Genomic DNA, 13,973 nt, shown 5'->3' on the forward strand with positions numbered 1-13,973 from the left:
GCTCTGCCAACACCTCCTCCTCCGTGATCACTGGACTAAGCCGAGTGATCACGGCGGTGAGAGTCGGCGGGCGACGCGGAGGTTGGGGTTGGCGGGAGGGAGGTGGCGAAGGAGCAGGGGTGAGAGAGGCATGAGGGCCAAAGCGGGTGACAGGGATGCGGGAAAGGAGGTATGTGTGGAGGGTTGGGCTGGGGGAGGAGATGAGGACCGAATCACGGCGAGGAGTGAGGAGGGAGATGGGGGCACCAGGACAATGCTGGCGAAGGAAGAGGGTGAGGTTCCGGGCTTCAAGGAGAGAGGGATCAGGATGGGAGAGGAGGTAGCGGTAGGAGGAGGGGGTAGAGGAGGGGGATGAGGGGGCAGGGACGGGCGGGGAGACATCCATGGCATCATGGGTGGGGGAAGGAGGACGAGGCGCAGCCTTTTTGGAAGCAGAGGAAGCAGGGGTGCCACTGGGGCGCTTGACGGCGGTGGAGGAGGTGTGGGGGATGGGAACAACTGGAATGTGGCGGGGAGGGGCAGGTCCCGGGGCTGGAGTCGGCGCCGGAGATGGTGACGGTGACGGTGAAGGCGAAGGCGAAGGCGACGGTGACGACGGCGGTGGCGGTGGCGGTGGCGGCGGCGATGGCGAAGGCGACGGGGAGAGCTGGGCATGGACAGTGGCCCGACGGGCCACCACCCGAGCCGGAGCTGCAGTGACAGGCTAGGGGAGTGGGGGGAAAGGATCAGAACGAGAGGAAGAAGCTGGAGAGGGGGCGACAAAGAGTGAGGGCGAAGGGAGAGTGAGAAGAGGAGGGTTGGAAGGAGGGGGGTGGGACTGGGCACACCAGGTGATAGTGGTGGAGGCGGCGGAAGGGGAAGTATAAACTATGGCGGTGGTGGTAGCGGTGGCAGTGGTGGTGGGGGCGGACATGACGGTAGGGAGAAACAAGAACGAACAGAACGAAGAGGAAAGTACAGAAACTGGGGACAGACAAAGACGAAGACGGATGAAGACGAAGACGGATGAAGACGAAGACGGCCGTAGACCAGGGTCAGGACGGCGGCGACGGCGGCGACCAGGCGGCAACGGCGACGGGCACCGGCTGGCGGCGGCGGCGGCGGCGAACAGGCAGACGGATGGACGGACAGCAGGCAGCAGTGGCGGCGGCGGACAGACGGACGGACGGACGGACGAACAGCTACAACAAGAAGCGGCGGTCAGGCAGACAGACAGACAGACAGACAGACAGACACAACCGTCGAAGACGGAGATTACAACCTGAGAGTAGCCCAGGCGTTGCAACCTGACGTCGTCGACTGAGGGGATCCAACTCTCTGATGTGATTCTCTCTCTCATTACAGCTCCTTTTATACACGATTGTCATGCGCAGTCACTGACGTTTTGCTGTCCAGCGCCATCTGTCGGACATTTTGTGAACTTTTTTTCGTTCTTATAAAACCCCATGTCATTCCAAGCATGTGTGTCAATTTTTACCTCTCTATCTACATTATTCCGTGGTTTATTAAATTTTCAAATTTATACTGACTTTTTGATCACCCGGTATGTCTGCGATTCTGATTATTAAAAATCCACAGTTTTAACGCAGCAGATTGCCTATCTTCAAAACTGACCTTAGGCACTCCTTTACACGATCACATAAACTTCGGGAAAGTAGAACTGCGCCTCAGGAATAGAATTCAAACGTTTCCTTTTGTCTCTCCAACAGCTTCTTCCTAGCGTATCCCGGAACTTGGACCCTGGCTTATACAGTAGCGACTGGACCCCGGGAAAAAGGTGCCACCATGAAACGGTGCGTCACATACTCTGTTCTGCAACGAGTCAAAAATCAATAAAGATGTGTTCAAAGAAAACGTTGAAAATTAAACTAAAGTCATCAATAAAGGACATTGTTCTAGAGAAACGGCCAAACAGTTGACCCGTATCACGGTAAAGTCTTAACATAGCCCAGACTTCCAAAAATACGAAAATCGCATTGGATTACGCAGCAAAAGCAACAATAAAAGTATTATAAGCCACACAACCGATAGAACAGAACCGCCAAATAAATCTGGAATATATGAATCTGGATGTAACAGCCGTGACAGAATATTCATTGCACAAACCGGAAACATTTTTCGGATTGGACTGACAGAACACAGGAAATCTATCGAAAATAATCAACGTGCATTCGTAATGCCTCTCATACACAACAAACACGTTCCGAAAAATTTCCGATGAACTCCAAAGCTTATATCACGTAAAGAAAGGCAAGCGAATGAATATTATGTAACAAATCAAAATTTTTATTCATTTTAAAAATCAACCAGATACACGTATCAACGATCAAAGTGAACTACAGGTCAGAAGGTACTCGGCAATTTTCCTTGTATTCCACTTACACCTAATATAATCCAAAGTAGCAATTCTGCGCGTGTTCTCACGTCGTCATATGGAATTAGTCAATGTAGTTTTCCACACTAACGGTCAAGCTTATTCACACAAACTGAACTTTTAGAGTTTCCATCTTTCTATTTTCTCTATCTTTTCGAAAGCTCTACGTTTATTAGCTCATTTGTCTTTCCACACACGCGGAAGCGTGCAAACACACACACACACACACACACACACAATTGCTACATCAAGAACAAATGCAGATGATACATGGGTATTCATTGTACAAATATATTATAGTAGAATTGACATGTGATTACATTTTCACGCAGTTTGGGTGCATAGATCCTGAGAAATCAGTATCCAGATCAACCACCTCTGGCCGTAATAACGGCCTTGATACGCTGGCCGTTGAGTCAAACAGAGCTTGGATGGCGTGTACAGGTACAGCTGCCCAACCAACTTCAACACGATACGACAGTTCATCAAGAGTAGTGACTGGCGTATTGTGACGAGCCAGTTGCTCGGCCACCATTGACCAGAAGTTTTCAATTGGTGATAGATCTGGAGAGTGTACTGGCCAGGGCAGCAGTCGAACATTTTCTGTATCCAGAAAGGCTCGTACAGGACCTGCAACATGCGGTCGTGCATTATCCTGCTGAAATGTAGGGTTTCGCAGGGATTGAATGAAGGGTAGGACCACGGGTCGTAACACATCTGAAATGTAACGTCCACTGTTCAAAGATCCGTCAATGCAAATAAGAGGTGACCGATACGTGTAACCAATGCCACGCCATACCATCACGCCGGGTGATACCCCAGTATGGCGATGACGAATACACGCTTCCAATGTGCGTACACCGCGATGTCGCCAAACACGGATGCGACCATCATGATGCTGTTAACAGAACGTGGATTCGTCCGAAAAAATGACGTTTTGCCATTCGTGCACCCAGGTTCGTCGTTGAGTACACCATCGCAGGCGCTCCTGTCTGTGATGCAGCGTCAAGGGTAACCGCAACCACGGTCTCCGAGCTGATAGTCCATGCTGCTGCAAACGTCGTCGAACTGTTCGTCCAGATGGTTGTTGTCTTGCAAACGTCCCCATCTGTTCACTCAGGGATCGAGGCGTGGCTGCACGATCCGTTACAGCCATGCGGATAAGATGCCTGTCATCTCGACTGCTAGTGATGCGAGGCCGTTGGGATCCAGCACGGCGTTCCGTATTACTCTCCTGAACCCACCGATTCCGTATTCTTCTAACAGTCATTGGATCTCTACCAACGCGAGCAGCAATGTCGCGATACGATAAACTGCAATCGCGATTGGCTACAATCCGACCTTTATCAAAGTCGGAAACGTGATGTTACGCATTTCTCCTCCTTACACGAGGCATCACAACAACGTTTCACCAGGCAACGCCGGTCAAATGCTGATTGTGTATGAGAAATCGGTTGGAAACTTTATTCATGTCAGGACGTTGTAGGTGTCGCTACCGGCGCCAAACTTGTGCGAATGCTCTGAAAAGCTAATCAGTTGGATATCACAGCATCTTCTTCCTGTCAGTTAAGTTTCGCGTCTGTAACACGTCATCTTCGTGGTGTAGCAATTTTAATGGCCAGTAGGAGAATATATATATATATATATATATATATATATATATATATATATATATATATATATATATATATATATATAATAATTGGTATACCGCTCTCACTTTGGCTCTTTCCACACATCCCGTTTTATTTGCAAAAACTGTCAATAGATCAAGAACCATTACACTTCAGTAAACCTAAACGAATAAAGTAGAAACAAAAAATCTCAAAAAATTATTTTTACAAGCGTGGCAACTTGTACAATTTTTATAGGTAACTATTCCTCCGTTAAAATACTTTGACATCATTGTGTTCCTATTTCATAGCGGTAATAGAGTGTGTTTTTCAATACATCTCATTACAAAGGTTCAAAAAGTCGGAACCAGCGTAATTTATCCCTTGTTTGTAGATAAGAGCGCATTTTACTTTATTTCCAGTTTTGCTATTCCGCTGCAGTACGTCGTGACGTCAGCAAAGAGATATATAGCGAAAGTCCATATATTCTGGCGCAATCAAGTAATTGTTATTAATAAATATTTGCTAACAAAAGTTCCGTTTTGACACACAGGCATTAGGAGGAGTCTACGCGTAGTAAATTTTATTAATAAATAAATGAATAAGTTTCGCATAACCGAAGATGTACGATCTTATACGAATTACACCGATTTCACGCTCAAATTACAGACTGTGCCCCATAGTCGGCAGTCGTAGATAGGATGCCTTTCGATCTAGTCATGCGGTAGACCATGCTCTCGTATTGTTAACAATTATAACCAGTGTGAACAAGTTCATTTTACGATGTTGCTTAACTAAACGCACTATAATACTATCTCGTGTAAAAATTATTTACACAAAAAAACCTTCTTCCCACCTCATTGCGTAAATCGGAGATAGTAAAATTGCACTTTTAGAATCCTACGGCTCTGCTACGGTTCTGTAACGAGAGCATCTCCAGTTAATAGGTAGGAAGAATTCCTAGGCGGCGGCTCACTAAGTCACTTCAAAGATGAACTGACTTAATTATCGCCAAATTCGGATGGGAAAACGTGGCCAGTTATACTGCACCTCCCTTGTATCACCATCTACGGACTCACCGACTAAACTGAGACATTTCTGGAGGTTTAGTACGAGTGTGGAGAGGGGGGGGGGGAAGGGGGGGCCGCTTCTTGCACTAGTTGTGAAACGAATAAGAAGTTTAAATGAATAACAGCCTTATAGGAGAAAAAGGCGGCATCTTTCAGTAAGTACACTGTAGTGGGAAACGTAAGAACGATAGTAACTTTCACAAGATGTGTCATGGTCAAGTAACATAGCTCGATGAAACTTGGGCCATACACTGAAAGAACTGCTACAGTATTGTGCAGGAGGTAACACAAAAAAAAAAAAACAACGCAATGAGACGAGCAGAAATGACACTTTTATTCCAAGACAATGATTACACGGAAGTCACCGCGATTTGTGATGGTTCCTGGATATTAAAAAAGGAGGGACATGGTTCCTGACAAGGTGTGTGATCACAGAAATGCATGCTCTGCAACATGCTCCTCCCATGCTGGTCACGAGGTCACTAAGGAGTTCTCCTGGAGTGACTTCTCATTTCGCCACAGCACCGGCCACACATGTTTATACTTTGTATATGTTGGATGTTGCGTACCTTATATGGTGCGATGAAAAGGCGTTGTAGGGAAGCAGCCTACTCACGCTGTAATAAATTCTCATCAGCCTTTCCATTGTGTGCCAGCCGAATCCGCTGTAACTAGCTCTGACGTCATAAATGTTGCGCAATACTTTTAAAATCAACTAAATAACCTGAAACGGTTCTAGCATGTCAGGAGTAATACTAAATCAATATGTGTTGAATATCAGTTCGATAACTGTAACAATTTTCGAAATTTGGACGTTTTTCTGTAAAAATCATTGGCGCAACAGAAAAGAGCTAGAGACTTAAAAATTTATATTTGGATTCCTTTTTCATAATTATTTAATAGAAATAGTACTTTGGATCTCACAAATTAAGATTTTAGTTGAAATTCAATATTTTCTGGTTTTTGTCTTAAAAATTAAGGAAGCAAGATAGATTAAGTAGGCTAATAAATAAGGCTAGGATGTTTATATTTAAGTAGAATGGAGATCCGCTATAATCATAAAGATGTGAGAAGTTTCAATTGAATAACTATATAACTATAGCGATAGCGTATCTCCAAAGGGCAAGTTCAGAGCTCGTCTACTGCGTGTAGTGTAATTAAATTAATTCTCTCGCCCAAAATAATTGACTTAGCCACGTCAAACTTTTATTATGATTACTTACCTGTGTGCTGAATGCACATTTAAATTGATAGCTTTATCGGCCATCAGCAAAGGAAGCGATGATTTATTCATTAACTTAAAGTGGTGCATTACTAGCCCAGCGGTTAGTCGGGAGAGCGGATTTGATCAGGCGTTCCCTTAGCCGTCCGCACCGCCGCTTTATATATAAGAACGCTGCGCGAGGGAGCAAGGCCCCAGTTCTCTCCAGACGCTGAATGACAAGCCATCTGTGTCGGAAGACGCGTCGCGTCGGTATCATTGCTATAAACAGCCTCGGATGCCGTATTAAGTTACTCGGGTTACGCGTAACCATGAAATCATTTTCGAGTGAAGTGTTAATTCTGGGATGATTTTAATTATCTGTCTTCAGTTTGCGTATGTCGTATTTTCACGTGCTGTCGCGGGACAGACATTCTACCATTATTTAGCGTGGCGTTTGATGAACATTATCATCAAATTACGGCGAGCATTCATTTAAGCATTTAATTTGGACAGTTATAGTTGCAACAGTGCATTAGACTCTGAACTGCTCTGTTAGTCAGATTGTGTGGAGTCTTTTTTTTTTATCTGTGACTTTCAGAATATAACGAAGTTTTTTTCACGATCGTTTTTGATTATGAATTCCAGACAATCTCCTAATTCCTCAGAGCTATAAGCTGTAACTATAAGTGTATTCTCAGATGAAGTGGGCACTAGGAATTCTAATTACAGGCTTCACGTTTTGCTAATCACCTTCTGGTTGCCAATATTGTAGTTAGAGAGCCAGTGTTGAGAACGGCAAAAGACAGCATAAATAATAGGAACATTTTAGAGAACAACATATTACTCCACCCGCCGCCCCACAGCGTCAGTTCCCATCCTGTTGACACGTACCGACGGATACATGGTGATCCATCCCTGTCACGAACTGATGTCGATACTCAGTAACTGCGTAACCCCTTTGATTTACGACCGTCGTTCAGTTGTATTGGCTACAAACGATGAAAATCTGTTTATGTACGGATGTCGTCATGTTAAGAAAGATTTTAACGGTGTGTAAAGTCATAATGGCACCAACACCAATCAAGAATCTTTTATGATTTGAAGATGGCTACATTATTAGCCGAAACTAGTAATGAATCCAGATGAAGATTTCATGTGCGAGCTTGAATTGGTGGGTTTTTAGTCCCTAACATAAATTGAAAAAAAATTAAGTATAGTTATTATATCTGAATAAATGTGTCATTTCTGTTCGTCTCATTGCGTATTTCTTTCAGTTACCCCCTGCACTATACTGCAGCAGCTCTTTCTATGTGTACTACAAGTTTCAACGAGTTATGTTTCTCGCCACTGACACATAATGGCAAGTTAATTTCGTCCTTAAGTTTTGCTCAACAATGCATATTGCTCCGGTACTCTCAACGAAGAAGATTCTGCGAGGAACTTAAAAGTGAAGGAATCAAACGTATTCCACTTCATTCGATACCAGAGTATCTCATTCTGAAGTTTTGTTCAAAGACAGTGATAATTATTGGTGTATGAGGTGTGTAAAAAGTTCTGCGGCTGCACAGGGCAGTTCTAATTAATTCCTCTTTGTTTACTTTTTCAAAACATCAAACATATTTGCAGTTACTCAGTTTATTAATTGGTAAACTTACCATTCTCCCATTCTAAAATACATTTCCGTATTGAAAGTTAATTATTTACTACTTTGACAGTAAAATAACTTTATATTACATCATATGTACGATGATTGTGGACTTCATAATGGTGTTACATTTTCATGTGAGGCGCCTCAAAAAACTAGTGTGGAAAGGATATAAAAACACACTCACTGAAGATGACTTAAGGAACACCGAAACTGCACCAGGAACCAAGGAGATCGGCGAAGAGTTACAAAGGTAAGTCAACTAAGTAGAATAGTTTACTTTGCTGTCTCTGACAGAATTACAATGTCATCTGCGAACCTCAAAGATTTTATATCTTCTCCATGGATTTTAATACATATTCCGAATATTTCTTTTGTTTCCTTTACTGCTTGCTCAATATACAGACTGAATAACATCAGGGATAGGCTACAACCCCGTCTCACTCACTTCCCAACCACTGCTTCCCTTTCATGTCCCTCGACTCTTATAACTGCCATCTGGTTTCTGTACAAATTGTAAATAGCCTTTCTCTCCCTGTACTTTACCCCTGCCACCTTCAGAATTTGAAAGAGAGTATTCCAGTCAACATTGTCAAAAGCTTTTTCTAAGTCTACAAATACTAGAAACGTAGGTTTGCCTTTCCTTAATCTATTTTCTAAGATAAGTCGCAGGGTCAGTATTGCCTCAAGTGTTCCAACATTTCTACGGAATCCAAACTGATCTTCCCCGAGGTCGGCTTCTATCAGTTTTTCCATTCGTCTGTAAAGAATGTATTCGTGGATATTTTCTCGCCATGCATTTTGTTCATCTCATTCAGACCATTTGTTTTAACAGCTACCTTTTTTCTACTTTATTGTTACATAAGAAGTTATAGAGATTAATTCAGTAGGCAGAAATGTGTTGGTTGTCGCCTGTCTGAAGGAACTGGTCAGCGGAGGTGTCGGCATCGCAGACCTGCGGCAGAGAACCCAGCCTGGCTCGGGCCGTGGCCAGGACGTACGCCCGAGACTTCTGCCTGCTGGCCGTACCACTCGTCATAGAGGCGGTCTTCCTAAGGTAAGCACCAGCACCAGAAGATCCGCAAGGCGCCACATCGTGAAACAGACTACGCGAGACTCACAGCAGTAGGTTACAGTCCTAACAGATTGTCATCACGTGGCTGATGACTAGTGGATCGAGTGAAATCACACATAAAGGATCTGAAAGACGCTGCAAGAGATCTCAAGAGATCACATAATCTACTATTTCTCCGGACGTCAAGAATGTGCAAAGAGCGACTGTTGTTACAATTAACAATTTTTATAAGCATATGGCTGAATCCCTAGGTGTGATAAATTTCTAGTTGAATAAACTACCAGCAGAAGTCCTATATTGACTATCATTCAGCTGCCACACTCGTAGTCTAGCGTCAGGTGGTTTCCTGCAGCCTATTCCACTAAATACAGGGTGACAATTATTGAACTATATTAAATATAATCGTCGTAACTTCTGAACGGTTTGCGTTGTGGCGTTCAAACTCCACTGTTGGCGGCGGGGCATGATCGGAATTAGTATGGGCTGTACCGTTGGTTTAGCAAACGAAGCCCGCTTTCATTTGGATGGGTTCGATAGTAAGCAAAACCGGCGCATTTAGGGTGACCGTGCGGTGTGTAGTGTCCAGTCACGGAACACTCGGTGTGATATTCCTTGATGGCTCGGTGACTACCGAACGGTACATGAAGCTGTTGGATGATGATTTCATCCCCATTATCCAAAGTGTACAATTACAAATTTGTCCAGAAACCAGATGGCAGTTATAAGCGTCGATGGGCATGAAAGGGAAGCAATGGTTGGGAAGGGAGTGAGACAGGGTTGTAGCCTCTACCCGATGTTATTCAATCTGTATATTGAGCAAGCAGTAAAGGAAACAAAAGAAAAATTCGGAATAGGTATTAAAATCCATGGAGAAGAAATAAAAACTTTGAGGTTCGCAGATGACATTGTAATTCTGTCAGATACAGCAAAGGACTTGGAAGAGCAGTTGAACGGAATCGACAGTGTCTTGAAAGGAGGATATAAGATGAACATCAACAAAAGAAAAACGAGGATAATGGAATGTAGTCGAATTAAGTCGGGTGATGCTAAAGGAATTCGATTAGGAAATGAGACACTTAAAGTAGTAAAGGAGTTATGCTATGGTCGTGACATTCAAAGTTAAGAAGGAAATTGTTTTGTTTTATGTAAAAAGAATTTAACGTTTGTTATGTACATCTACATCTACATCCACAGTCCGCAAGCCATCTGGCGGTGTGTGGCGGAGGGTATTTTGAGTACCTCTATCGGTTCTCCTATTCCAGTCTCGTATTGTTCGTGGAAAGAAAGATTGTCGGTATGCCTCTGTGTGGGCTCTAATCTCTCTGATTTTATCCTCGTGGTCTCTTCGCGAGATATACGTAGGAGGCAGCAATATACTGCTTGGCTCCTCGGTGAAGGTATGTTCTCGAAACTTCAACAAAAGCCGTACCGAGCTACTGAGCGTCTCTCCTGCAGAGTCTTCCACTGGAGTTTATCTATCATCTCCGTAACGCTTTCGCGATCACTAAATGATCCTGTAACGAAGCGCGCTGCTCTCCGTTGGATCTTCTCTATCTCTTATATCAACCCTATCTGGTACGTACAAGTGTACTGTAACCTACTTCCTTTCTTTCCGGATTGCATCTCCTTAGGATTCTTCCAATGAATCTCAGGCTGGCATCTGCTTTACCGACGATAAAATTTATATGGTTATTCCATTTCAGATCACTCCTAATGCGTACTCCCAGGTAATTTATGGAATTAACTGCTTCCAGTTGCTGACCTCCTATATTGTAGCTAAGTGATAAAGGATCTTTCTTTCTATGTATTCGCAGCACATTACACTTGTCTACATTGAAATTCAGTTGTCATTCCCTGCACCATGCGTCAATTCGTTGCAGATCCTCCTGCATTTCAGTACAATTTTCCATTGTTACAACCTCTCGATATACTACAGCATCATCCGCACAAATGCTCAGTGAACTTCCGATGTTATCCACAAGGTCATTTATACATATTGTGAATAGCAACGGTCCTACGACACGCCCCTAAGGCACACCTGAAATCACTCTTACTTCGGAAGACTTCTCTCCACTGAGAATATCATGCTGCGTTCTGTTATCTAGGAACCCTTCAATCCAATCACACAATTGGTCTGATAGTCCATATGCTCTTACTTTGTTCATTAAACGACTGTGGGGAACGGTATCGAATTGATATTATTGTTACTTCATTTAGAACGTGAAAGTTGTCAAGCTTTGATTATTTAAACATGTTAAAATGTAAAATAACGTAGAATAAGCTGTAGCCAATCAGATGGACGGCTTCAGGGAAGGGAACTGCGCTAGTCAGTTGAGCGACGATGTTTGGCACGCCGCCAAAGTGAACAGTGGTGGTGCAGACGCGAAAGCGGACAGTTCTGGTCTAGACTCCAAAGGGTACAGACAGCGACGCGAAAGCGAACAGTCGGTCTTTAGGTAGCTAGGAAGTGAAACGATTTACAGTGCGTTTAAAATTAGTTGCGACTTTTGACGTTTGACACTGCGGCGGGGATGTAATGCTGTTGCCCAGGTAACACCAATGGCGAGCCGGCTTTCGCTAACAGCTGTTCAGTTGTTGAAGCGCAGATGTTGCCACGCCGTGGATAAACAGTACGACGTTGTGTCGCGAATCAGAGGCACGTACGTTCATTAGCTCTCGTTGTACAGTGGTATTTTCTGCCATTGAAGTGCTCTGCAGTGGTCGGGTATTGTGAACGAGCGTTTCGTGTTGGCGCTGCATAGGAATAGCGCTGTATGGCACATTTTGACATTTTGTAGAATCACGTGGAGTAATATTGTATATCGCAGTCAGCGTTGCCTTCTGTGATAGTTGTCCTATTTACTGTCCAAGGGTGGCACTAGACAGCAAGACAGAGACTCAGATTTTGCACCTTTGTGCAAACAATGCTGTATGTTGCAAGAATAGTGGAGTGTAGCAATGTGACACTTACAGCAAGTGGTTTGAAACGTGCAAATAGTGCACAGAAAATGAAAATTAACTTCAGTAATTAGCAGGATATTGAGAGGAAAAGACTTTGTGAAGTTGTATGGGCACTTAAATCACAAAAAGCAAAGGTAGTTCCTGCAAAACAGCATCCACAGCAGGTCAGTGAAATAATGCTCTATTGGTTTTGTTAAAAGTCATATGTCTATAGAGTAGCATATGTGTCCTGAACAGTGGTGTATGTACCACGTAGAGTACATGGCTCTGACAATGTACATTATGTGCATCTTTCGAAAATATTACAATAAAAATATATGATGAGAATAAAATTAACTACAGCTCTATCTTTATCATCGACAAGAAAATGTAATACACACTCTGAGCACTGCTATATTATTAAAAGAGAATGTGAAATATGATAATTCAGTTGAATCTTAAGTAGTAATATTGACTGCAAGATTTAGAGTCATGTATACAATTTAGAAAACAGTGCAGTACGTCTGAAAAAACAAGATTCACAATAAAAGTGAACGTTCAGGAACACAATCACTGGCTCTGAAAATAATGTTTTTCTGCAAAATATTCCTCTGAATTCGACAATAATAATGGATATTATGCCGAACCACTCTGCTGTGATGGATAAAGCTACAACAATGCAGGGGATGAAAGCGGATATTTGTTTCTGGGTACAAGGAAATAAAATTGAAAGTAGCATGTATAAGGCGAAGTTAATGGAACATCAAGTGCTGTACAAGCCAAAAACGACACGGTACCAGATCGACAAACTGGCTGACGCTAAAGGACAGTTTAATCAGGTTTCGTCCGTATCGTGCTGATTTAAATCCGACTGCGATACGCTCAGTGAAGCTAAAATGCTGAAAGAAGAAGCATTGGAAACGTTACACCACAGGACGGGTCTCGAGTTATCTGCCATACCAAGAAGGTAGTGAGGCGAGATGGATTCACCAAGGACTATGCCAAGTTTTGTGTAATACGTACACTACTGGCCAATAAAATTGCTACACCAAGAAGAAATGCAGATGATAAGCGGGTATTCATGGGACAAATATATTATACTAGAACTGACTTGTGATTCCATTTTCAAGCGATTTGGATGCATAGATCCTGAGAAATCAGTACCCAGAACAACCACCTCTGGCCGTAATAGCGGCCTTGATACGCCTGGGCATTGAGTCAAACAGAGCTTGGATGCAGCTTCAACACAATACCACAGTTCATCAAGAGTAGTGACTGGCGTGTTGTGACGAGCCAGTTGCTCGGCCACCATTGACCAGACGTTTTCAATTGGTGAGAGATCTGGAGAATGTGTTGGCTAGGGCAGCAGTTGACCATTTTCTATATCCAGAAAGGCCCGTACAGGATCTGAAACATGCGGTCGTGCATTATCCTGATGAAATGTAGGGTTTCGCAGGGATCGAATGGAGGGTAGAGCCACGTGTCGTAACACATCTGAAATGCAACGTCCACTGATCAAAGTGCCGTCAATGCAAACAAGAGGTGACCGAGACGTGTAACTTATGGCACCTCATACCATCACGCCGAGTGATACGCCAATATGGCGATGACGAATACACGCTTCCAATGTGCGCTCACTGCGATGTTGCCAAACACGGATGCGACCAATCATTTGCGTATCACAGCATCTTCTTCCTGTCGGTTAAATTTCGCATCTGTAGCATGTCATCTTAGTGGTGTAGCAATTTTAATAGCCAGTAGTGAATTATAATAACTGTTGCTATATGTTATATTAACGTTGTATGTTTCGTTCAATTTCACAAACTTGCCATCAGCCAGACAATTTGACCAAAGGGTCACAAGTGTCTAATTTAAGGCGTGTAATGCGACAAGTGCGGTTCAACCTCTAGACGAGTTAGAGCCAAGACGCTTCGACGAAGAGGAACCGATTGTGAGCCCGAACATCTTTGGGATGTTAACTCCCAGTAGGACTGCCGACTCCAGCGAAAAGAGCGCTCAGACACAGCTTGAAGTCGAGACGAACTGAGTTTG

At 43.5% G+C, this 13,973-nt stretch overlaps 1 protein-coding gene across 1 annotated transcript in view; it reads left to right on the forward strand.

Annotated features, from left to right (window-relative positions):
• LOC124551199 (ATP-binding cassette sub-family C member 4-like) overlaps positions 1-13,973 on the forward strand; it is a 197,947-nt gene that overhangs the window by 41,987 nt on the left and 141,987 nt on the right. The window contains exons 3-4 of the mRNA XM_047126190.1: positions 8,049-8,159; positions 8,829-8,963. Coding sequence (XP_046982146.1) covers positions 8,049-8,159; positions 8,829-8,963 — 246 coding nt within the window. The remainder of the gene's footprint in view (positions 1-8,048; positions 8,160-8,828; positions 8,964-13,973) is intronic.

This window comes from Schistocerca americana, chromosome 9 (genome assembly GCF_021461395.2).
Source record: "Schistocerca americana isolate TAMUIC-IGC-003095 chromosome 9, iqSchAmer2.1, whole genome shotgun sequence".
Classification (NCBI taxonomy): domain Eukaryota; kingdom Metazoa; phylum Arthropoda; class Insecta; order Orthoptera; family Acrididae; genus Schistocerca; species Schistocerca americana.